We start from the raw sequence: 25,855 nt of genomic DNA on the forward strand, positions 1-25,855 counted from the left end.
TAGTATGGTGAGTAAAACCACCACCTGTAACGCTGGCATCCATATGGGCACTGGTGTGTGTCCTGGCTGCTCTGCTTCTGATCCAGCTAGCCCCGAGCTAATAGCCTGGGAAAAGCAGTAGGGGATGGCCCAAAGGCTTGGGCCTCTGCCACCCACATGGCAGACCTGCATGAAGCTCCTGACTTTGGCCTGGCTCAGCCCTGGCCATTGTGGCCACTTGAGGAGTGAACCAACTGATGAAAGATCTCTCTCTGTGCATGTGTATGTCTCTCCCTCTGTCTTTGTAACTCTGACTTTCAAATAAATAATTTTTTCAAAAAAAAAGCATTATCATTATTGTTACTATAACTGTTAGTATCCTTATGGGTTTAATTCTTGAAAATGTTATCTCCATTTTCTCATTATTCTATGAAATTTTTATGCCTTGCTACATTTTATAAGAAGAAAAGACATGATTTTCTGCCATGGAGCTTTAAGATATTTAACACTTGGAATTTAGAAAGAATGCATTCTTAGAGGAAAATGTATAGCCATCAATTAAGGAGGGATAATGTTTGGTGATTCCAAATAACCATGATGTCTTCCCTGTAAGCAAAAATATCTCTGCTTCCCTCCTTTATACAGGAAGTGTAAATTGCGGGCATTCTCTGGCAGGTGCAGGGTACTCTTAGTCACATCTCTCCTTTGGGTTTTAGGTGCTATCACATGTGCTGCTGACATGTTCAACTGCCAGGGCTCCCATGCCTGTGTGCCCCGACACTGGCTTTGTGATGGTGAAAGGGACTGTCCAAATGGAAGCGATGAGCTCTCTACAGCAGGCTGTGGTAGGAACATGGGCTGGGTCTGCGTGCCAAAGGAAACTGCTATGGCATCTTTGGATCCCCCCCCCTTTTAAGTACTTCCCATATCAGATTTTCCTTCATTTTCCCAATCCTGAAACCTATACATAGTACTGGATTTGATCAGGTGGATGTTGTTATCTGAGGAGATTAGTAGCCCCTCAAGCCACTGTTCACTGGTGTTTCCAATGTGCCCCTTGGGATTATCCATTTAAAAACCATTTTGATGACCACACTTTATCATTTCACTTCTAAGGTAGTAGAAGCATGCTACATGTGTGAGAGTGTGGTAGATTTGTATTTTCCTTAGCATTGTCCACCTCCACCCTCAACTCCTAACCTAGTCCCCTTGAAGGCTTTTAGATCACCTATTACAGATACTCTGTAAATGACTGCTCTGAGCCTGGGTAAGGACTGATCAGGAGGTCAGTAAACACCTATTAGTCCTACAGATAGGGTATTAACCTTAGGGTCAGGTAAAAATAGTATGGTTTATAGTTGAGTGACGCTGAGGGATCAGAGGACACTTTTGGAGGTCAGTTTTCTAAATTTCTGAATCTAGGTCTCAGAAAATGTTCAAGGAGTTACTCAGTAGTAAAAACGTGGATAAATGCCTTTGCAAAATCAGGAGGATGAAGGGACAGAATATTTGAATACAGATCCCAAGGTCACATAAGGTATCTGTGAACACTGAGCAATTTCTCAGAAATAGTGCTATGACTTCTTGTTAAAGTGAATTCCGCCAGTCATCTCTCCAACAGTATCAACATGCCTTTCAATCACTGTGTTTGACGCCATAATGTGAGTGTGTGTGTGTGTGTGTGCACATGCAGATAAGAAGAAAAGGAAACTTTGCTGCAGGCCTGTTCACATAGAACTCCCACTGTTGTTTTACAATAATTCACTTTGAACTTGAAACTGATATGTGTGTCTGTAAAGGTCAATGGGGCCACTGAGGGCTACATAATAAAGGATTATGCTTCAATGCAGGGAGCCAGATGGTCCCAGTATGCTGTTGCTATTGTAGCAAGTTAACACTCTGGGAGGCATATTAACACTTTTCGACCACATGGGTACTATTCAGCAAATTACGTTAAAAGGCAGCAAATTGTACTCAAGTGACCTGAAAGCGTTAATGCCAAATAAGTCACTGTTGCCTAGTGTTTTAAAGAATAATTCAATATTAGCATCGGCATAATTCACTTGAGTTATATAAGCTGTCATGCAGTTCAAAGTTAGACAAGTTATTAGTAACTCTGAGTTTTGCTTTGATTCTAATAGGCAAATTTTAATGCTACTTCTCTGTGACTTCTATATAGTTTAAAAATCAATTTGCTGAAAATAAATTATACTTGATTACATTCAAAAGATACTTTTGGTTTTACCTCTTTAAGACTCTACGTCAATAATTACTGAAACAAAAGCAAAGATTGTTTGGTTCATGGATTCAAGGACAGTCTGTGGTCTGAGGACTGCTAAACTTGAGAAATGATAGGATATATTTATGAGGGGGCTTCAAAAAGTTTATGGAAACTTCAAGTTATTGTGTGTGTGTGTGTGTGTGTGAGAGAGAGAGAGAGAGAGAGAGAGAGAGAGAAAAGAGTTCATCACAATGAATTGCAACAAATCCTATAAATCTCATTGAAAGGTTTCAAGGGGAAAAGTAGCATTGTTATCAGAGTATCGAAGGAGACAGAGAAGAGAGATATTCCTTGAACGTGCATAGTAAGATGGATGGGAGAAGTTGAGAGGCATTTACATGTTTTTCAGGAGCCCCTTACATGTCAATTGTTGTTATAAATGCTTTTTGTTTATATTATTGAATTCCCACAATGCAGTGAATTGTTTTGGGGAATCGGCCAAAAATAATTGTTGTATAGATAGGAATTAAATAGTACCTCTGTAAATTTATTGAATACTTAACATGAACAGATCTGCTTCACATTATCTAGTCCCTACAAGAAATGTAGCAGATAAATTTTATTATGCACATGAAACAGATAAAGAAACAGGTGCACCAAGGAGGTAAATAGCTTCCTCAAGAATACAAATACTAAGTGGCAGAGATTTTCTGCAACAACTTTCTGTTTCCAATATGCTACAAAAACATATTCTAAATTCTTGAATATGCAAAATATCCCAAAGTTCGTGTATTACCATAACATTTACTATTTATATATAAGAATTATTGAAAACATTTAAATTATCCTCCTAAACTTCTTATAATTCTATGCATGCAGAATTGAGATTCATCCTTCTACACATGTTTTGTTACTCATTTGAGTTAAACATTTTCCCCATTGGTTAGGGGACTTGCTGGGGCACCATTGTCCTGGATCTCTATTCCTTAAGGATCAATGGTCCATTTCATGAACCAATATTCATACATCCGTGTAGTATTTGTGGTTGGGCTCATTACATCATGGATCTTATCTTTGCCGAATTTAACACCACAATCTTGAACTCACCCAAAAATTTTATTCTGATTTTAAAACTAATAACTTTGACAGCACTCTTAGTTTCACTTCCATCACAAACATTAGCACTTGATAGATTATCAGTCCATTTTTCACAAGAAGCAACATTTTTATCACTTTGCTGCCATTACTATAGGCATGAGTGGAGGGAAAAACTCGGACATATTATTAACTAAATCATTTTTCTTCCTAGAAAGGTTTGCAATAATTGTTCAACCAACTTATCAATTGTTATATGACATAAAATTCTGGACCACTTTTTACTAATTGAGTTTAGTAATACTAAAATTTGAAAAATTATGTATTCATATCCATATATTACAATAAATAATATCAGTTTATCTGACATAGTGAATATTAAGGAAACTATGAATTATGGGTGTAGTGTTGCTTATCCTCCACGTGGCTAATATGCGAGAGAGAAAATAAGTGCTAATATAACTGTATTTTTTGTATTGTCTTTCTTAGCTCCCAATAATACATGTGATGAAAATACGTTCATGTGCTCTAATAAAGTATGCATTCCCAAGCAATTTGTTTGTGACCATGATGATGACTGTGGAGATGGTTCTGATGAGTCCCTGCAGTGTGGTGAGTACACCTCAAATTTACATGGAAGAGATTCTCAAGCTCAAAGTCTTGCAACTATTCAAGAGATGAATAAATAAAGCAGACATCTCTTAATGTCAGTAAAGACTAATAAATTCAACAACACACAGTAACACCACCTGTATGCCATTATTTGGAAATATTACAATTTGTAGTATATTTTTATCAATAACCATATTGGAAGATATTTATAAATTTTTTTTGGCTTGAAGTATTCTCAAATTTAAAGACAATACACATATAACTTGTTCAATCTTGCAGTCAAATATTTGAGAAAAAATGAATACAATTAAAAAAGTCATAGAAATTGTATATTTAACATTTTATGCATATGCTGACACGTTAAAATTAGTGTGATCACAAAATCTATCTTGCCATTACATGTATTTATCTTATGCACATGACAAATAAATATAATTTATTTATACATAATTTTGGAATAAAAATTAGTGTATTAAACATGCCAGGTTGAAATGAATTTTTTTATACTTTTAAAAAAATTTATTTATTTTGAAAAAGTTACAGAGGAAGAGGGAGAGACAGAGAGAGAGAGAGAGAGAAAGAGAGAGAGAGAGATCTTCCCTCTGCTGGTTCACTCCTCAAATGGCCACAATAGCCAGTCCTGCGCCAGGCTGAATTAGTCAGGAGTTTCATCCAAGTCTCCTATGTGCATAGCAAGGCCCAAGTGCTTGGGCCATCTTCTACTGCTTTTTCCAGGCCATTAGCAGGGAGCCATATCAGAAGTGAAGCATCTAGGACAAGAACCGGAACCCATGTGGGATGTTAATGTTTCAGGTAGCAGTGTTACCTGCTATACCAAAACACTGGCCCCTTGATGTTGAGATCTTAGGTGGACCTAGGTTTTTGTTTTTGTTTTTTTTTTTTTTTTTTGTAAAATATTTACATGTATAGACATTAATAAATATGTTTAACAAAAAGTTTTGGACTCCATATATGTTCATGGGAGACAGTAGATTTAATACTCCCTTTTGTCCCCTCTGTGCAGTATCTATAAATTCAGTCTCTAACATGAATCTGATATGATGTCTAGACATCAGTGTATACCAGGTTTTTTTTTTTTTTTATGATCACTTCACCATTAAGTCATGTATTCTATGTGATATTGCAAAGGCTCCATAATAAGTCAAGATATAAATCTGAAGCAGAGTTACATCTGATTGAACAGCTCCCCTGATAGAACTACATTTGGCTGGTATGGAGATGAATAAGATAGTGGTCTCAGTTGAAGAAATCTCAAACAGGAAAATCAAAAGTACAATATAGTATAATAACATACTTGTTAAATAGGAATGAAAACCATAATACATGGGATCAGGGCTGAATAACTAATTTTTGAGGAAGATACTAAAGAATAGAAAAAAGGGATATTAAAGGAAATAATACTTTGATTCTATAGAGCAGGCATGGTGATTACCAGCATGGGTCTAGAGCCAGATAGTCTGGGTTAAAATCCTGAACCTGCTCCTTACTAGCTGTGTGTACTTGAGAAACTTAGTTCACCTCTCTGTAAAATATACAGGGCAATAGTGCTTAATTTTTAAGGCTGTTAACAGAATTAAATGAGTGAGTGTGTGTAACAGTCTTAGAGTAATTTCCAGACACATAGTAAATTCTAGCAGTATTTCCAAAGACTTGAAAGTCGATGTGGTTGAGTAGCAATTAGTCTTCTGTGAGTTTTCTTTGGAATTTAAAAACATTGAGGGGTTGGCCTTTTGCTGCAGCAGATTAAACTACTACCAGCGATGCCTACATCTCACATTGGAGTGCCAGTTTGAGCCCTGACTGATCCACTTCTGGGTCTGATTTATGCTAATAGCAATGGTCCAAGGAACTTTACCCCTCATACCTACATGGCAGATCAAGATGAAATTCCTAGCTCCTGGCTTCAGCCTCATCCAGCCTGGCTATTGCACATTGAGGAATTAACTTGCAAATGGAAGATCTCTTTCTCTATTTGTCTTTCCCTCTTTCTCTCTGTCACTCTGCCTTTCAAATAAATAAGATACATCTTTAAAAAAAAAAGTTGTTAGAACCAGATTCCAAAAAGCCCAATACAGTATTAGGGAATTTGTACTTCATTTTGCCTCTCAAGCCAGTGGACATTTTGAAAGAGAGGAATGGATTATGACAGTCAAATACTCATTTTAGATCCATCTGTTTCAGTAGAATAGAAGAAATACTGCTCTAAGGGAAAATAAAATAGGATGTTACTGTGAGACAGATGATGATTAATGATATGATTCTGATCCAGTTTGGGAATGGTGCAATGGAAGCTGAAGACTGTGTCAGAGTTCAAGAACAGTTAGATTTGGAAGCTACAAGAGAATTTCCAGCTTGGATGACTTGGTGGATGGTGTCACTAGTAATGAGCTTTCTAGTGCAGGCATTTAAGTGCTTCATTGGCTCTGTTTATCACTTCTTTTGCTGATGCAAAAAAGAGAGATATAATAAAGAACTTGGTTGAAACGTCTGAATATCTAGTGTTAATCACATAAAGCTACACAGCAATTTTTAAAATTTGGCTTTAGAGGGCAGAAGTACAATGAGGGTAAATAATATTACTTTGGTGGTGATCAGCGTAAAGGTGACATTCAAGCTATGGTAAGGATTGAGATCTCCCAGGCAATGTAAAAAGGAATATAATAGACTGAGGAGTTGAAGGTAGGGTTTGAACTGCAACATTTTGAGGTGAAGTAGTAAAATAATTCATACAGAAAGAGGGAAAGAAGGGAACAACAAAAACAAAAGTTGGATAGAAGCCCAGGATATTAGATTATGAAAATTAAGTCAGAGAATTATTTCTAAGGTAGCATCATCAAGTGCTACAGAAAAGTGATATAGATACAAGTATGAGACACCATTGAATTTGACACTTGTCAGTTGGTATTATCTCTAAAAAGGAATTTCAGAACATAGATGTTGCAGAAATGGGATGTTGATTGATAAAAGACCAACTGAGGTGAGAAAACAGATGAAAGCTTGGATGAAAAAGAGAAGGAAATGTGTTGTGAAGTAGAGTGTAGATAGAATCTGATTGCTATTGGGTTGGGTTGGACTCGAAAACATTTATTTATTAAGAAAAAGGCACTAATGAAGGAAGGGGAGGAAAGACAGACCAGGAAATTTTCAAATATTTTAGAACAAGTTGTTTTATCATTCAAATATGATAAGGATTTCAATGCATTATTTCCCCCATTGGAATATTTTTTTTTATTTTTATTTTTTGACAGGTAGAGTGGACAGTGAGAGAGAGAGACAGAGAGGAAGGTCTTCCTTTTACCGTTGGTTCACACTCTAATGGCCGCTGCGGCCGGCATGCTGCACTGATCCAAAGCCAGAAGCCAGGTTCTTCTCCTGGTCTCCCATGCGGGTGCAGGGCCCAAGCTCTTGGGCCATCCTCCACTGCACTCCTGGGCCACAACAGAGAGCTGGCCTGGAAGAGGGGCGATCGGGACAGAATCCGGTGCCCTGACTGGGACTAGAACCCAGTGTGCTGGCACCGCAGGTGGAGGATTAGCCTATTGAGCCACGGCGCCAGCCGGAATTTTTTTTTTTTTTTTTTTTTTTTTTTGTCAGAGTTAGATATTGAGAGACAGAAAGGTTTCCTTCCGTTGGTTCACCCCCCAAATCATCACTACAGCCAGCGCTGCACTGATCCAAAGCCAGGAGCCAGGTGCTTCTCCTGGTCTCCCATGGGGTGCAGGGCCCAAGCACTTGGGCCATCCTCCACAGCACTCCCGGGCCACAGCAGAGAGCTGGACTGGAAAAGCAGCAACCGGACTAGAACCCGTCGCTCAGATGGGATGCCGGCGCTGCAAGTGAGCCGTGGTGCTGGCTCTCCCATTGGAATTTTAAAGTCATAAAAATCTTACCACATTCCTCCAAAACTAGAACATTTGCCAAGACTTATCAGGAAGTTATAATAGGAATGACTTTTATTGTTGATGAACTTAGGGAAAAAATCCATTCTAGAAGTTAACATAAAATAAAATGAGTTTTTTACTTACAAACAAGCAAAGTTATATACATTAACAAATGATGTGATTATTTTGTAATTTGAATAAAGTATTTTAATGTTCCTAAAAGTCAATATACAGGATAATTATAATAATTTGGGGGCTTATTGCTCTATAAATTGAGTTTTAAAATTTTCACATTTTAGCATGTTTAATCTTTGAGTCCTGCCTCTTAAACATTGACATAATATTACAGCTTCTGAGAATTATCATATAGCTCAGAATTAGTTTATCCATATGTCCTGGTACTTTACTTCACAAAACTTGATCTTCAAAAATGTATTCTAACAGCTTTCAGTTTTGCTTTCCATTCGAAAAGACATCTTTAGGGAATAGATAATAGGTAAGCAGATAGTTCAGTCAGGAGAGTTGGTTCTTATTTTCTCACATTGGGGAAATGAAGATAATACATTGTTCATAATTTTATTTTTTGGACTTTAAATCTACTTCTAAATTATAACTATCCCATGCCAGATGACCACTGTAACAGCAAGAACATTTCTCATAGGAGGCATAAAGTAACCCCCATGGTTAATTAGGTATAGTATTCATTGAGAGGACAGAGTTTTAGTGAATATTTTTACATGAATTAGATTGTTCGCATTTGTCTCTAGGATATCGACAATGTAGTGCAGAAGAATTTAGTTGTGCCGATGGCCGATGTCTTTTAAATAGTCAATGGCAGTGTGATGGAGACTTGGACTGTCCTGATGGCTCTGATGAAGCACCTTTCAACCCAAAGTGCAAAAACGCAGGTACAGAACTGTACATGAGACAATCTTTATTCCAATGTATTTCTTTGTTAATTGAAAAACTAGGACTGATTTTCCATCCAATATTATTTAATAGAAGAAAATACAAATTTATTAAGCAATGTGATATTTCCATTCAGGATCCTAGTAATTGGGCATGTACAGGGGTTAGTTTTAGAAATGTGTGACTAAACCAAAAGCATGAAGATCTGGGGAAATTATTGTGATGAATATGTTACCCTGTCTTTTCTGTTCTCCAAAGATCATTTTTCTAAAACTAATATTTTAGATGCAGACAATTCCCCATGTGGACCTATTTGAAAATTTCAACATAAAAGAAGTTAAGATTTACTGTAAAATAGTTTTTTATTCAGACACAGCCAAAATAAAATAAATTGCATGTAGTTTGAACTGATACATAAACTACACATACACATAGCCTAACTTTGTTTTATCACTTTGCTATTGCAAAGACTGAGTAGTCATGTGTTTTAGAATATATGCAATAGCATTTTCTCATGTAGTTTTCATGTTAATAGGCCTTCTTTTAGCATGTACGATAATAAGTAGTTTTCAAGTCATCCAGCTATGGGTAGCCGCAAACCTGGACTCCTTTCCACAGCTATATTAGGAACAACTATTATTCACCAATGATGTCCTTTTCATGCCCTGACTTAAAAATGTCAGTGTTATATTGCCAAGAAGAAAAAGAATTTAGGTGTATCTTCCTATTCTAGATTCTTAATTTTTAGTGACACATAATTTCTCAAAGATCTATGGCTTGAGGGAAATGTCAAACTATCATTATGCCTTTGAACTTATTCTTCACAATATATATGAGATAGAAATAGTCCATTAATTTTACTGTATATGCTTATTTTGATTGCTAATTTTCATAGTAAAGCTAGATGTGCAATGAATGACAAACATTAATGTACCATTTGCCCTTGGTTTTCTATCATTTATGTATAAAGTATTATACTGAACATAAGTCATTTCTATGTACATATATTTATTATAATTTTTGACAGATAAACTACCATATTTGCAAATGTTTTCAACAATTGTGGCTAAAACAATGGCATGCTCTTTATATTCCATTTGTTTTATTTTCTTTTTCCAGAACAGTCATGCAACAGTTCATTTTTTATGTGCAAAAATGGCAGGTGCATTCCCAGTGGAGGTCTTTGTGACAATAAGGATGACTGTGGCGATGGTTCGGATGAGAGAAACTGCCATATAAATGAATGTTTGAGTAAGAAAGTCAGTGGATGTTCTCAAGATTGTCAAGACCTTCCAGTCAGTTACAAGGTAAGTACTAATAAAAGCAAATCTTCTGATAAAATTTAAGATATAATGGAATTGATTTAATCCAATATAAATCTAAAAGGTAAGATGTGTTATAATATTGTGAAGTAAAGCTATTTAAATGGAGGAAGTATATATATAAGGAAGCCATACATACATATATATATATATATGTTGTAGAATATGATTAAGAATATGAAAAGTCAAAGAATTTTCCAGTATATTCAGAGTATAAAGAATAAAATCAGAAAGGGAAGAATAGTATTTAGGGAAGGATCTGCTATTGTAATAGCTACATAAATATGTGTACAACTTTTAATTTCTTTTAATTTCTCAATTCTGCCCTCCTTTTGCCTCTCTTAAGTACATCTTAAGATAACTATTTATTTATTTATTTATCTCTGAAGTACATCTTGAGAGATAACCATTTATTTACCAAATCACATTTGTTTTCGTAGAAACACTATGGAAAAATCAGAAAGCATGTGTTAGGCTTCAGAGACACTAGAAATAAAGCATGCTTAGTATCTTAAGTGCGTTTTAATAGTACATTCTCCCAAAGACAAAGGTATTTTATTGACAGAATTGATTGACAGAAATCAATATAAAATACATCCATTTCAGTATGTTATAAGCATATATGCAAGCTAACACAATATTCAAATATATAGATGTGAATTAGGTTTAAAATTGATTACTTAAATATGGAGAACACACATTCAAAGCAATTGACTGTAAATTACTATTTTTATCTGAGCAGCAGCTCTTTATGGATCAGTAATAGGATGTCACTCACACAACAGAGAGGCGGTCTCATTCCCATGATGACTAGTTCCAGGGACAGATTATGTTCTCCTGAATTCTATACCAACCCAGAAATTGCCTAGGATACTGAGCATATTTATGGACGTGGGAATTTATTAAGAGGAACCTTGACAAATTGGAGTGTATACAAATTTTTACATTCAGAAGCATAATAAGTGTTAAAAACATTTATTTATTAAAAGATGACTTGTTTACTACATTCTAATCAGAATATATGAAGTACCAGGTGGAATAAAATCATACCTAGTCCGAGTTGCTTCAAAGTTTGGATTTAGGAGTTGGGAAGCTGATGTTGTTGAACATAAGAAGACGATTTTACCATCACAATGCTTTATAGAGCTACGAGTTACAGCTCATAAAAGTGTGTCAGTAGTGGCTGACAGTCTCTAAATGATGCTAAAGAAAGAAATTGTGTAGCTCAAAGATTCTGGGCCATTATCTTTGACAGCCCAGTTGTATTTAAATTCACTGATCTACCAATTTGCTTCTTTCAGCCTCTGATTTACTGATATCATGGTTAATTTAACTAAAATTTAATTTAACTATGATATAATTTGATTTCCAGGATTGTGATTGATTTAACTGAATTGTTCAGATTTTATTTTATTTTATGTCATGTGTATAGATATAACCTAAGAATTATAACAATTATTTCTCCTGTATAGAAATAGAGATTAAAAATCAGAAATCAAGAAAACTATATTTACAAAAATATTTTCAGACACATATTGTATTAAGAAACAGTTAAACCTGTCTTAAAGATCCATGCACTCATTAACAAACACTGTTATAGGTAGAAGGTAACAAATCGAATGTGTCAGTACAACTCTGAATGATATGTGTTCGCATCAAGTAATTATTTTGGACATTAAATATTTAAAACCCAGTGGAGGGCCGGTGCCGTGCTCACTTGGCTAATCCTTCGCTTGTGGTGCTGGCACCCCGGGTTCTACTCCCAGTTGCTCCTCTTCTAGTCCAGCTCTCTGCTGTGGCCCGGGAGGGCAGCGGAGGATGGCCCAAGTGCTTGGGTCCCTGCACCCACATGGGAGACCCAGAGGAAGTCTGGCTCCTGACTTCGGATTGGTGCAGCGCCAGCCGTAGCGGCCATTAGGGGAGTGAACCAACAGAAGGAAGACCTTTTCTCTCTGTCTCTCTCTCTCTCACTGTCTATAACTCTCTCTCTGTCTCTCTCTCTCTCACTGTTTAACGCTGCCTAGCAAAAAAAAAAAAAAAAAGTTAAAACCCAGTGGAGCAGAAAAAATGTATAATGTATAATCATATAGAAAATATTCTTAAATATATATATAATGTTATAGAAATATTATAAATAATTGTTAAAATTTTAAATCATTAGCATGTAAATAATTTTTGAGTTCTACAACATAAATATGTGCATATAATATATATGTATGAATGTATACGTATCTGATAAATTTCAAAGCAGAATGTGTATATAGCTGATAAATTTCAAAGCAAATGTTTACCCTGAATACTTAGTATTTGTCATAGCAATCTTGGAGGTAAAGTAAAAAATTATAGCCTTTCAAGTGGACATCTTGTTTTATTACATCAAAAAGGAGCTCTGGAATGAGTATTTGTTGGAATAGTTCAAACACAGATTGGGATGCCCACCTCCCGTATCAGAGTGGCTGGGCTTGAGTCCCAGCTCTTTCTTAATTCTAGCTTCCTGCTGATGTGCACCCTGACCTTGTTTCCCCTAACAGCTGTTTCATTTTAATCATTAGCTTTGACCTGAATACAAATTCAAGAGTATTATTCTTGACAATTCTGTCAGGTATCATTCACATACATTTGGGGAAAATGTCAGCTGATAGATTTCTCTATTCCAAGGGGTAAGGGAAATCATCCATAGCTATTTTTCCTTATAATATCAACAGAACAAAGCAAGAAGTAATCTGTCAAATTCTGTAACAAAAATGTAAATTGCTTAAAAAGCAAAATATAGACCTTACGTACTATGAACCATTTGTACATTGGCTATAAAACAAATACAATGTATCTAACTATTCAGAGGGGAATAATAGCATTGAACTAAAAAAACTATTATTTTGATGAGAAGGATGCTTTTACCCTTTAAAATAAATGTATTTATGGAAATGAAATATGTTCTAACAAATAATGATAAATAAAATAATATTAATTAGTTACCACTTAAAAGCTACAAAGAAATTTTTCTGGAAGGAATAGCAAAAGTTTGAATAGCTATATATATATTATTAGTAGCTAGAAAAATCATTCAAAATGCTTGTGGAAAATGGAATTAAAAGACAAATTAATTTTGGTGCAAAAATTTTTGAGATCCATACATACAAGTGATACTGAAAAAGTTCATGGAAATACATATTATTAAAGAAATCCAGGGATTTCCAAATTTTTGCACCACAAATGACGTCTTTGAATTTCCTTGTCCATGAGTTTTGTTTTTAAAGATTTATTCATTTATTTGAAATGTAAAGGTACAGAGAGAGAAGGAGAGAGAGAAAGAGAGAGAGAGAGAGAGGGAGGAAGAGAGAAAGAGAGTCTTCCATCTGCTGGTTGAGTACCCAAATGGTTGCAAGAGCCAAGGCTGTGACAGGCCGAAGCCAAGAAGCTTCTTCCCAGTCTCTCACATGGGTGCAGGGGCCTAAGTACTTGGGCCGCCTTCTCTGCCTCCCAGGCGCATTAGCAGGGAGCTGGATCAGAAGTGAAGCATCCAAGACTCTAACTGTTGCCGTAAGAGATGTTGACACTGCAGGTGGAGGCTTAACTTTCTATGCCTTAGCACCAGCCCAATCCATGAACTTTCTAAAGTAGCTTCATATATGTTCATGTAAATAACTAATAAGTGTTAGAAAATACATAGTAATAAAAATGAGAAACCCCCAAATAAGAATTTATTTATCTTACTATTATACAAATTTCCCTTTTAAAGTGAGAATGAGAGGGGCCAGCACTGTGGTGTAGAGGGTAAAGCTGCCGTCTGCAGTGCCGACATCCCATATGGGTGCCGGTTTGAGTCCTGGCTGCTCCACTTCCTATCCAGCTCTCTGCTATGGCCTGGGAAAGCAGTAGAAGATGGCCCAAATCCTTGGGCCCCTGCACCCACCTGGGAGACCCAAAAGAAGCTCCTGGCTCCTGGATTCGAATTCTCGCATCTCCAGCCATTGCGGCCATCTGGGGAGCGAACCAGCAGATGGAAGACCCTCTCTCTTTCTCTCACTTCTCTCTCTCTCTCTCTGCCTCTCCTTCTCTCTCTGTGTAATTCAGACTTTCAAATAAATAAATAAATCTTTAAAACAAAATAAAGTGAGAGTGAGAACATTTTAAAGTGTAATTTTCTATTAAATGTAAGCAAATCTCACATCATTTATCTTTGAAAATACAAATAATTATTATTTTCTTTAATTCAAGTGATGAAGACAATTCTAATAGAATTATATGACTTTGAATTATTGGGTGCAAAATGTTTTTGTTAAAATTGGGTTATGGCTCATGGAGGAAATTCTCTTTTTAAAGTTTTCTTAAATAAAAACAAAAAACAAAGTTTCTGGGATAGGTATTTGGTATGGTAATTTATTTATTTGAAAATTTATTTGTTTATTTGAAAGGCAGTGTTACAAAGAGAGAGAGAGAGAGAAATCTTCCCTCTGCTGGTTCACTACCCAAATAGACTCAATGGCCAAAGCTGGGTCAGTCCAAAGCCAGAAGCCAAGAACTTCTTCTGGGTCTCCCACATGGCATCTTCCCAGGCAAGTTAGCAGGGAACTGGACCAGAAGCGGAGCATCCGTGCTCAAACTAGCATCCACATGGGGTACCGGTGCCATGGGTTGCAGCTTTACACACTAGCCTACAGTGCTGAGCCTGGCATGGTAATTTTAGATCCCACTTGGGATGCCTGAATCCTTTATCAGAGTGCCTGGATTCGAGTCCTGAATCTAGTCGCAACTCATTAGTGACGTATACTTTTTTAAAAAAAAAATTTATTTATTTTTTACTTGAAAGAGTTACACAGAGAGAGGAGAGGCAGAGAGAGAGAGAGAGAGAGAGAGAGAGTTCTTCCATCTGCTGGTTCACTCCCCAGTTGGCCACAATGGCTGGAACTGCGCCAATCTGCAGCCAGGAGCGAGGAGCTTCTTCCAGGTCTCCCACATGGGTACAGGGGCCCAAGCTCTTGGGCCATCTTCTACTGCTTTCCAGGCCACAGCAGAGAGCTGGGTCGGAAGTGGAGCAGCCAGGACTAGAACTGGTGTCCATATGGGATGCTGGCATTGCAGGTTGTGGCTTTACCTGCTACACCACAGCACCATCACAATGACATATACTTTGAGAAGAAGTTGGTGAGGATTCAACTTGTTGGATTCCTACCATTCGTGTGGGTGACTTGTATTGAATCCTGGCTTCCAGGCACTTGGGTTGTGAGTCAGAGGGTGGGAGAACAGGACTTGTCTTTCTCTCATCTCTCCCTTCCTCCCTGCTCCTCACTCTTCATCTTTACCTGTCTCTATCTCTTCATCCTTCTCTCCCTCTTACATAAATCAAAATTTATTTTTTTGAAAAGTTTCCAAAAATTACTATAACATGTTTACAGAATTGTATGTAATATGTAATAGTAATATGTAACCATATTACTGTGTTATAGTAACTTTAGCCAAATTTATACTCAAAAAATTAATTTTCCATAAGTATACTTTCATCCAAGTCATCTACTTGTTATGGTACTTGTGTAAGCCTGACACTAGACATCAAATGGATTTTCCCGTGTACCATGAAAACTGAGATGCTTTACGTCCTGTTTACAATACCATTTCAGAGGAACTGCACAGTCCATAAAATTTTATTTTGCTTGTGCCAGATTATCCCTTAAGGAAACACAGCTCTGTGTCTACCAGTCAGACATCTGGGTTCCTGAATATAGATGATCAATGTGATCTAATCTCCAGCCTTCTCCAATGATACTTTCTTATATCCTGTCAGATTTCTATTTTGATATTTAAAATGTATTTTTATTTTTAATATGTATATATATTCTATACATGAAAATTGCCATTTAATGAGATTAAAGTATGCAGTTTGATGATATTAAGCATCTGATTATCTTTGGCCAAATGACAAGTACCAATTCCTCTTGCCTTACAAATACAGTGCCAAATCTTCTCTAGGTAAGTAATGTCACAAACTTAGATATGACAAGAGTTTGGAAAATCAAGATATATTCTTTAATTTACTCGCATACTAATGAGTTTGAGAACTTTAGAAAGCTCATTTTAACTGCTTGAGGATTATGATATAAAAGTTAGTGTAAATTGGCTGATTTAAATGAAGTTCTAAGAATGTTTAGGGATATGTTTCTTGTAACATGATCTGGGAAAATGTACTTATGTTTGGAGCAATTTCAGATGTAGTTCATGTTACTTCATTGAGCCCACTCCAGGTAGTTATCAAATGTTTTGTATTTTTAAAAAAATTTTACCCCTCAACTTATTTTCCACTGATTATATAATAATATGAATAATATGGACATAAATTACTCGAATATCTTTTTCAATAAATGCCAAGTTATTCAATCCTTTAATATGAATGTTTAATATGCAAATTTCTTGAGTACTAGTTGCTTTTAACAAATTCCCTCTTAACTCACCATCCTACTCAGTACTCACAAATTCCTTGATACAAAAGTTACTAAATAGTCATGCCAAATGTTAGAATGATCATAATCATCTAGCCAAAAATAGTTTCATTTTTTGTAGTAATGATTCTCATATGCCACTTGGCAGAGACTGAGACTGGAACTGAAAGAAAATGATCAATCACAATTCCTCACCATTTTCAGGAATGCAAAAATATATAGGAGGGGTGTTTGTACTCAAATAGTTAACTTACTAGTTAGTTATAGGGACATAGAGAATGTGGTAAAGATACTGAGAAAAGATTTGATGATAAAAATTTATTTGATTATTGAGAGACAGTAGAACATGTATTAAATTTACTGTATCTCTAAACAATATTAGTATATCTACATATGGCATCAAATCCAGTCAATAAATATTAACTGAGACTTACTATATATTAAAAATTACAGTAAGTTGCTGTATTCCTATGGGCTTTATCTAGACATCTTCACATCCATGCTTCCAGATTTCTCCTCAGTTAACTAAGAATAAAAATACCAGCATTTTTTATTTCTTTAAGGCTCCAATGAAGTAACATGTGATAATGTTAAAAATCTTCAGGCCAGCGCCACAGCTCAATAGGCTAATCCTCCGCCTGCGCCTCCAGCACACTGGGTTCTAGTCCCGGTTGGGGCACCAGATTCTGTCCCGGTTGCCCCTCTTCCAGGCCAGCTCTCTGCTGTGGCCCAGGAGTGCAGTGGAGGATGGCCCAAATCCTTGGGCCCTGCACCTGCATGGGAGACAAGGAGAGGCACCTGGCTCCTGGCTTTGGATCAGCGTGGTGCACTGGTTGCGGCGGCCATTGGAGGGTGAACCAACAGCAAAGGAAGCCTTTCTCTCTGTCTCTCTCTCTCTCTCATTGTCCACTCTGCCTGTCAAAAAAAAAATCTTCAAAGATCCACATAAAAAGTAATTCTTACCATTGTTAAAGTCTTCTAAGAAGGAAATATAATATGCTTGATTAAAAAAAGGAAATTTGGTTCTGTTTTTTGCTGCTGTCTAGCCACATGGCTTTAGTGATGTCAATTTTTTTGCTATCTTGCCAACCTCAGAAGATCAAAGGAAGATAGTTGAGAGAATTATTTTTTTAAATTTAACTTTACATAATGTATGAAATTGTTATTAAAGGTTAATTGCTGGGAGACAGAAAGATGTGACATTATCTATTCTTAAGTGCTTTTCTTGCTTAGGTCGTGGCTAAAGGGATATTCAATACTAAAAGTCAGTGACAATGATATGAATTGATTATGCTCGTTTTTCTTTCCCCAGTGCAAATGCTGGCCTGGATTCCAACTGAAGGATGATGGTAAAACATGTGTAGACATTGATGAATGCTCTTCAGGCTTTCCCTGTAGCCAGCAATGCATCAATACATATGGGACTTACAAGTGCTTCTGTACAGATGGGTATGCAATACAGCCTGATAACCCAAATGGCTGCAAATCACTCTCAGGTATCAAATTGAACTAGCCGACTTATCTAACCTCAGTTACTCATATGGAGCCTGAATTTTATAGCCATTCTTATTGAATTCACTTCTCTTTGTATCTGAGACATCAAGATTCTTTCCGACTTCCTGTGATACAGGAATCTTTCTCTCTCTTATTACTTACACTCTACACATGCCACTCTATTTGTAATAATGATGCATGATGGTCTTGGAATTATTAAGTGTTTTCTAGATTTTTGAGAGTACTCACAAAGAAAAAGAACTATCTCTAGGACTAGTTCCTTGCAGAGCACATGTTCTTGACAGCCAATTTGGCAAAACTGTTACAGACCCCATTGTGACAATATTGTGCTATTTTTCTCTTCTCCCCTGTACCACAAACACTGATATGTGTACCAGAGAAGAAGAGGTCCATAGCGATAGTGAGCAACAAAAGTAAAAATAAATCTTTATAGGGCTATTTCAGTTATTCCAAAATTAGTAAATTTGTGCTTATTATAAGCAGTGCTTAATTCTTTACATAAAGAATTTAATAAAGCATAGCCCATAACAAAAATATTATAATCTATCAGGGGAAAAATAAAACAAATTAAGATGATGCAACTCACAAGGTACAGTTTAAAAACTTGTCATGGGACCCCAAATCCCATTAAGCTGGGTGATAATAATGTCATCTTAAGTGTTAAAGTGATCACCTTAAGAGTTAAAGTGAACATATAGATAGGATTAAATATTAAAGTGATCATATAAATAAAATCAAGTGGGCCGGTGCCACAGCTCAATAGGCTAATCCTCTGCCTGCGGCACCGGCACACTGGGTTCTAGTTCCAGTCAGGGCACCGGATTCTGTCCCGGTTGCCCCTCTTCCAGGCCAGCTCTCTGCTGTGGCCCAGGAGTGCAGTGGAGGATGGCCCAAGTGCTTGGGCCCTGCACCCCATGGGAGACCAGGAGAAGTACCTGGCTCCTGGCTTCGGATCAGTGCGGTGCGCTGGCCGCAGCGTGTCAGCCGCGGCGGCCATTGGAGGGTGAACCAACGGCAAAAGGAAGACCTTTCTCTCTGTCTCTCTCTCTCACTGTCCACTCTGCCTGTCAAAAAAATAAATAAATAAATAGGATCAAGTGTTCGATAATTATAATAGACAGAATTAAAAAGGAGAGAATGTTCCAACATGGGAAGCAGTCCACACAGCAGGCTCATAGAAAGACGGTTGCTTTAGGTAACACACTCTGACCTCAGAATCAGCTCTAGAGGCTTCCTGGTCTGGCTGAACAGACTGCGAGAGCATTTCAGGCATGGAAAGCCAAGACACTGTGACAAAAATTATTCTACCTGAAGGATCTCTGTAAGATTTCAATGGAAAGAAGTGGCCATCAAAGAAAGATGTACTTTTCTTTATAGGGAAGAGAGAGCTTCCACTTTGCTTATGGCCTTTTCTAAATATTGACGGGGTTTGTGGGTTTGAAAAGCTTCCATACCCTAGGCAGCTCATGTCAAGAGCCATGAATGATCACTGACATCATATATAAGGATGTTAATTGTTAAATTAACAACAGGAGTCACTGTGCACTAACTCCTCATGTAGGACCTCTGTCCTCAATGAATTGTATTATGAGAATTAACTGTGATACTTGTTCTCAAACAGATTTGTGTTTGTGTGTGTGTGCAAATTGTTAAAATCTTTGCTTAGTTTTAGAGAAAGTCTTCTGTTTACAAAGTTAATTGAAAATGAATCTTAATGGAGAATTGTACGAGGAGAGAGAGAGGGAGGAAGAGGGGTGGGAAGGCAGGTATTATGGGAAGAATAACTATATTCTGAAAGTTCCACATATGAAATTTGAATTCTTTAAAAAATAAATTGATTAATTAATTAAAAAATTCACATATCAGAGAAATATATAATTCTAAAAGTAAAAAAAGAACAAAAAAGGTAGTTAGGAGGATCCTTATCCCTTTAATTTTTTTTTGAAAATAATAGATCAGTTGATTTTGCATGTAAATGTAGACAATGACAATATTTGAAATATTAGATATTTTCTGATCTACTTTTTAAAATTTATATCAGAAATATAAATTTTGCTGCCAGTGTTGTGGTTAGCAGGTTAAGTTGCTGCCTGCAATGAAAGTATTCCAAATGGACACTTGTTCCAGTCCCAGCTGCTCTACTTCCAATCCAGTCCCCTGCTAATGTGCCTAGGAAAGCCACAAAAGATGGTTCAAGTCCTCGGACCACCCAAGTGGAGACCCAGAGGAAGCTCCTGGATCCTGGTTTTAGCCTCACCCAGCCTTGGCTGTTGTAGTATTTAGGGAGTGAACCTGCAGATAGATCTGTCTCTCCCTCTCTCTTTGTAATTCTGCCTATCAATCAATAAATATTTTTTAAAAAAATGAAATATAAATTTTAAAATGACTTTTTAAATTTTTTGAAAGTTTGCACATTATGGAGGAAAAACCTCTTTTCAATTTTTTATTTCACTGTCATTTATGCTTGTAATATTTTTTAAAACAATTTGAGGATTATTTGGATCCCATGTGTTTCCTCCTAATCTACTTGCTTTTGGCCAGCTTGCTGGTTGTTTATTTCATGATGAATTTTGTGGCATGAGACAACATGAGATGAAATCTCTGAAACAACCAATTTTTACATACTTTAAAATTTTTATGAAGTATTGTATTGTGAAGATGAATGCTAAAGATTACAATCTGAATCTACATATACTATATATCCATGCTATAGTTTTCCAGTATTTATAGTAATGGTAAGCTAATAATAATTTTGAGTATAAGCATAAATCTTTTGCAAAAGGCATGAGATTTTTTTTTTACTGAATATATTAAATAATAAGAACAAAATTGCCTAAGTATTGAGGTGGATTATGATTTGATTAAATTTTATGTCAATAAATTTAAAGCTGTATTGACAGGGATGGCAAGGGCTATTAAACTTGGAAATTAGCTCTGGATTGAGAAAAATTCCAAGCTTAAATTTGGTCTCAATAGAAAATCAGAATGATTCATTGGGGCTTTTATCATGGATGATGGAAGATGGTGTCCAACTTAAGTGACAATATATGCTGAAAGTTAATTTAATGCCTTATGTACATGTGTTATATGTTAACTTTGAAATTAAAAGACAAGAAGACAGCAATAATTTTAAATGAATTAAACAAAAGAATGACTAATAATAACAATAAAGTGTTTCCAATAAAAGCAGTTTGAATTTATAAAGTAACTGTCTTTTTAAAAATGTTTGAATAATTTCTAACAGTATAAAATTGCTTATCTAGCACATAAGTGTATGAATGCATGTTGGAAACAAATTTCTCTTAAAAATTGAACAAATTTTTACTGAATTTATCTACTATTATATCATTTGAGGGTTTGACTAAGTTGTCTTTAAATAATCAAATATTTAAGGAAGTAAATATACTGTGAAAAAGTTTCAGTATGTTGTGTTTAAGAGATGATTTTGTTTCTGAATAAATTTTGAAGAGAAAATCAAATTAAGATTTAGGGGCTCTTCTAATATATATTGAGCATGGTAAGATATTTATAAAGCTTTTTCCTAGATTCTTGACAAAAGAGGTACTAAAACACATTGTTCAAACTTATAGGAAGTAAATAAAGACTGTTGTAGGATTAAAAAATAAGATTCCTGAAAAAAGGCAAAACTAATGAACAAATATTTTAGAACATAAAATTTAAAAATTCTTAAGAGAATCATTGACATAGATGAATAGGGTGTAAGTGTCCAGTGAGACCCATGGTCTTTACCCAGATCCCCCTGAGAACACAAGTGGATAGGTTTCCAAGAATTTTCTGATTATATGAATGTTTAGCTATCTTTTAGATTGGTATAGATTTAATTATCTTTTTTTCCTGAAGTTAATTTTGAATAAACATTGTAAAAGCAAATATTTTCCATGAATTCCAAACAAAATTATATGAATTTCCAAGAAAATGGAGGCTAAGAGAAGGATTCACTTAGAATTATCTAGATTGTCTTATTGTTTCTGGATGAGTGTTACCTTTTCGTTTTACAATCATCCCGATTGCTCAGTGTGAACTTTCAGAATTTGAGTTTACGTTGCTGTTTAATTAAGCTCAAACTAGGCAAAGCATATACCATAAATATTGTGTAATACTATCTTTGTCCTGCTGTTTAGATGAAGAACCTTTTCTAATTCTTGCTGATCATCATGAGATACGGAAAATTAGCACTGATGGCTCCAACTACACACTTTTAAAACAGGTATGGCAATCCCAGGATGATTCTGTAACATTTAGTATGGCACTGCCAGGTATGCTTTAAAGCTGCAGAAATACCTAGCAATTAGATTTTATGATGCATTTATTTATGGAAACATGCATGCACATGTGTAAGATCACTGTAAACTGTTTATTTATGATGTGTAGGCATTACTCCCAAATTATCATATCACTCCATATCAAAAAAAAAAAACATCAACAAATGTAATGAAAGCAGGGTGATAACTATCTCAGATTAAAGAAAGAATAATAAAATCATCGAGGCCAGTGCTGTAGTATTGTGGATTAAGCTGCCTCCAGTACTGGCATCCCACATGGGTGCCGGTTCATGTCCCTGGTACTCCCTCTCTGATCCAGCTCTATGCTTATGGCCTGGGATAGCAGTGGAAGATGGCCCAAGTCCTTGGGCCCCAGCACCAAGAGAGAACCAGAAGAAGCTCCTGGCTTTGGATCAGCTCAGCTCTGGCCTTTGAGGCCATTTGGAGAGTGAACCAGTAGATCCAAGTTTTCTCTTTCTGTCTCTCCCTCTCTCTTTGTAACTCTACCTCTCAAATAAACAAACAAATCTTTTAAAGAGAGAGAAAAACTAAAATTATCTTTTAATATATTTTCTAGATTAGCCAAATTGCTGCCCCCTGCCCCTATTTGGTATTTAAGAGCAATTTCTTTTTCAAGAATTTCAAGTTCCTATTTCTAGAATGAGGTAATAAGCCAGCATTGATGACGCCTAGCCTTTAAAATTTTGAATTAGCAAGATAGTAAAAGATTGATTGTGACTCAGATATAGTTTGAAGTCCATGAGATAACATTTTCAGTTGCGTGATTTTTATCTCTTAATCCTGTCTGCTTTGATAGAATCTAGACTGATTTGTTTTGATGTTTGAAGTCTAGTGTCAGTTTAATTTGTATAATTTATTTGAAAAGGTATGACTTCCATTTTATAATATGGTTTAGAGCTGTGAACATCTTAACCTTAACTTTTTTCTTCCTGCCTGTGCTGCAAATAGCACAACATCAAATCTGTTTAACTAGAGTGATTTTTGCATGGACTACTAGGATCTCACAATTAGCTATGGATGTTATTATTTGTTGTGAGAAACTTCTTTGAAGATTTAGTTTCCATCTGCTCTGCTGCAAGTGTTTCCTTGCTACAAGCTAAATGAAGGTGCCATCAGGGGCTGTGTTGTAGTATAGCAGGATAAGGTCTGTCTTGTGAAGCTGGCATCTCATATGAGAATGAAGGTTTGAGTCCTGGCTATTCTGCTTCTAATTCGACTTCCTGCTAATGTACCTGAGAAAGCCACAGAGGATGGCCCTAGACCTTGGGTCCCTGCCACCCATGGGGAGACATAGGTGGAGTTCCTGGCTTTGTCTTCAATGTGGCTCAACCCTGGTTGTGGTTGCCATTTGGGGAGTGAACCAGAGAATGGAAGATCTCTCTCTCTCTCTCTCTCTCTCTCTCTCTCTGTTGCTTTGCCTTTCAAAGTGACTTAGCCTTTCCCAGGCACATCAAGATTGAAAGTAAAGCAGTGGGAACTCCAACCAGCCTCCATATGGGATGTCAGCATCTCAGGCAGCAACTTAACCCAGTACACATGCCAGAACACAGGCCCCAGTAAAGAAATCTTTTAAAAATAGTGACATGAACACTATGTAGAATAAGTATTATACAATCTAGAACAAGTGTGTCAAAATTGAGAATACTTCTTTATTTTGTAGAAGTTTTGTCAGCATTAGATGTAAATGAAGTATGCCACTCATATGGTGATTTTCTTTACAACAACATAAAGAAGATTTACAGTCCCTCCTTATTTTGGGGGTATTGGTTCAGGACATTGGTCCCTACGCCACTCTATGGATATCAAATATCACAGGTGCTCAGTTCCCTTATATAAAATGGTATAGAGACCATTTGTAAACCCTCTTGTATATTTCACATATTTTCATTTACTTATTTGAGAGGCAGAGAGCTAGAGATACAGAGAGAGTGAGAGCTAGAGCAAGGGCTCCCAATTGTAGATTCAAATTGCCCACATTGGCCAGGACTGGGCCAGGCCAAAGCTGGAGGCTAGAAATTGAATCCATGTCTCTCTTATGGGAGGCAGGGACTCAACTACTTGAGCCACTACTTGCTGCCTCTCAAGGTCTGAATTAGTAGGAAACTGGAAGCAGGAGCTGGTGCCAGGTACTCAAATTATGAACTCCAGTGTGGGATGCGCTGGCATCTTAACCATTAGGTTAAATGCCTACCTCTATTTGCATATTTTAAATCATCTCTAGATCTTAGAATACTTGATACAACGCAGATTCTGTATAAATCATTGCTGTACTGTATATACTATATCGTTTCATGAATATTGACAAGGTTTCTAAAAATATGTACCTTTTCAGTACAGAACACTTTTTCCCAGATAATTTTGATCTGTTACTGTTTGAATCCATGTATCTGGAATTTGTGGGTATAGAGAACTGACTATAACTTAGCTAAATTATTTTTACTACTCACTGATGGATTGCTCCACTGCTTTTGCAAGTGTTTCATTCGTTTTGTTTTAGAATTTAGTCTTATTTAGGTACAAATATTTATTGGCCAATGTGATACTGACTTGTCATAACAAGTTTGACTTCCACCATTCCTCTAGGTCATAGATTAAAATTGAATATTTCATTAGAATGTCCAGATTTCTGGCTACTCATGAAAAAAATAAGAAAATAGCAGTGCTGAGCTCACATTCCCTAATTACCACAATTCAAACTATGGTGTGACGGCAGCTTTGGGTGCTCACACTTGCCATATGCTCATTGCATATATAAGTATGCTTGCCTTACTCCAGAATGACTGTTCAGACTCTGGCCAATGAGTTTGGAGTGTGCCACCAACATCCACTGTGTCAAACTGCTTTTCTCTTAATTATGAATCCTTAGGAAATTTGGGAAAATATCAAATATTTCATGTTGTTTGTAAAAGAATCCAGAAATCTATTTAAAATTTAAAAATGTGACAGATGACTATCTCTTTCAAAGAGAATAATATAAGAAATATCCTTAAGGGTGAAGCTTATGTATAAGTATCTGCTTCAAAGTAGAAACATACTTGCTGTACAAATGGTTTCCTACATCAGCTAATTTAATACTTTTAAGTAACTCTGCTTAATTAATAATAACTGCAAAACAAGTAAGTCTTTCTTTGGAATACTCTTTTTTGAAATAATTTAAGCAATTTGTTCTACATTACTTTTTTTAGGGTTTATTTATTTATTTGAAAGGCAAAGTTAAGTTATAGAGAGGCAGTGGGGTGGGTGGATGGGTGAGAGGAATCTTCCAACTGCTGGTTCATTTCCAAAAAGCTACAATTGCTGGAGCTGGGCCTATTAGGATCCAGGAGCCAGGAGTTTTCTTCCAGGTCTCCCACGTGGGTACAGGGACCCAAGGACTTGGGCAACCTTCTACTGCTTTCCCAGGCCATAGTAGAGAGCTTGATTGGAAGTGGAGCAGCTGGGACTCGAATCGGCACCCATAAGGGATACCTGCACTGCATAGGGAGGCTTTACCCACTATACCAGAGCACCAGCCCTAGAATACTCTCTTTTAATGTCAGCTGAACCATATGTTTAGCTGATA

General features: G+C 36.4%; 1 protein-coding gene across 9 annotated transcripts in view; it reads left to right on the forward strand.

Moving 5' to 3' along the window:
• LRP1B (LDL receptor related protein 1B) overlaps positions 1-25,855 on the forward strand; it is a 2,140,503-nt gene that overhangs the window by 1,838,160 nt on the left and 276,488 nt on the right. For all 9 annotated transcript variants that reach the window (XR_007920674.2, XM_051849575.2, XM_051849574.2 and 6 more), the window contains 6 exons: positions 696-824; positions 3,785-3,907; positions 8,577-8,717; positions 9,838-10,025; positions 17,787-17,970; positions 22,132-22,217. Coding sequence is in view for 8 of the 9 variants with exons in the window: in XM_051849575.2 (XP_051705535.2) it covers positions 696-824; positions 3,785-3,907; positions 8,577-8,717; positions 9,838-10,025; positions 17,787-17,970; positions 22,132-22,217 (851 nt within the window). In the remaining variant the exon portion in view is untranslated. The remainder of the gene's footprint in view (positions 1-695; positions 825-3,784; positions 3,908-8,576; positions 8,718-9,837; positions 10,026-17,786; positions 17,971-22,131; positions 22,218-25,855) is intronic.

Source organism: Oryctolagus cuniculus, chromosome 3, assembly GCF_964237555.1.
Source record: "Oryctolagus cuniculus chromosome 3, mOryCun1.1, whole genome shotgun sequence".
Lineage (NCBI taxonomy): Eukaryota > Metazoa > Chordata > Mammalia > Lagomorpha > Leporidae > Oryctolagus > Oryctolagus cuniculus.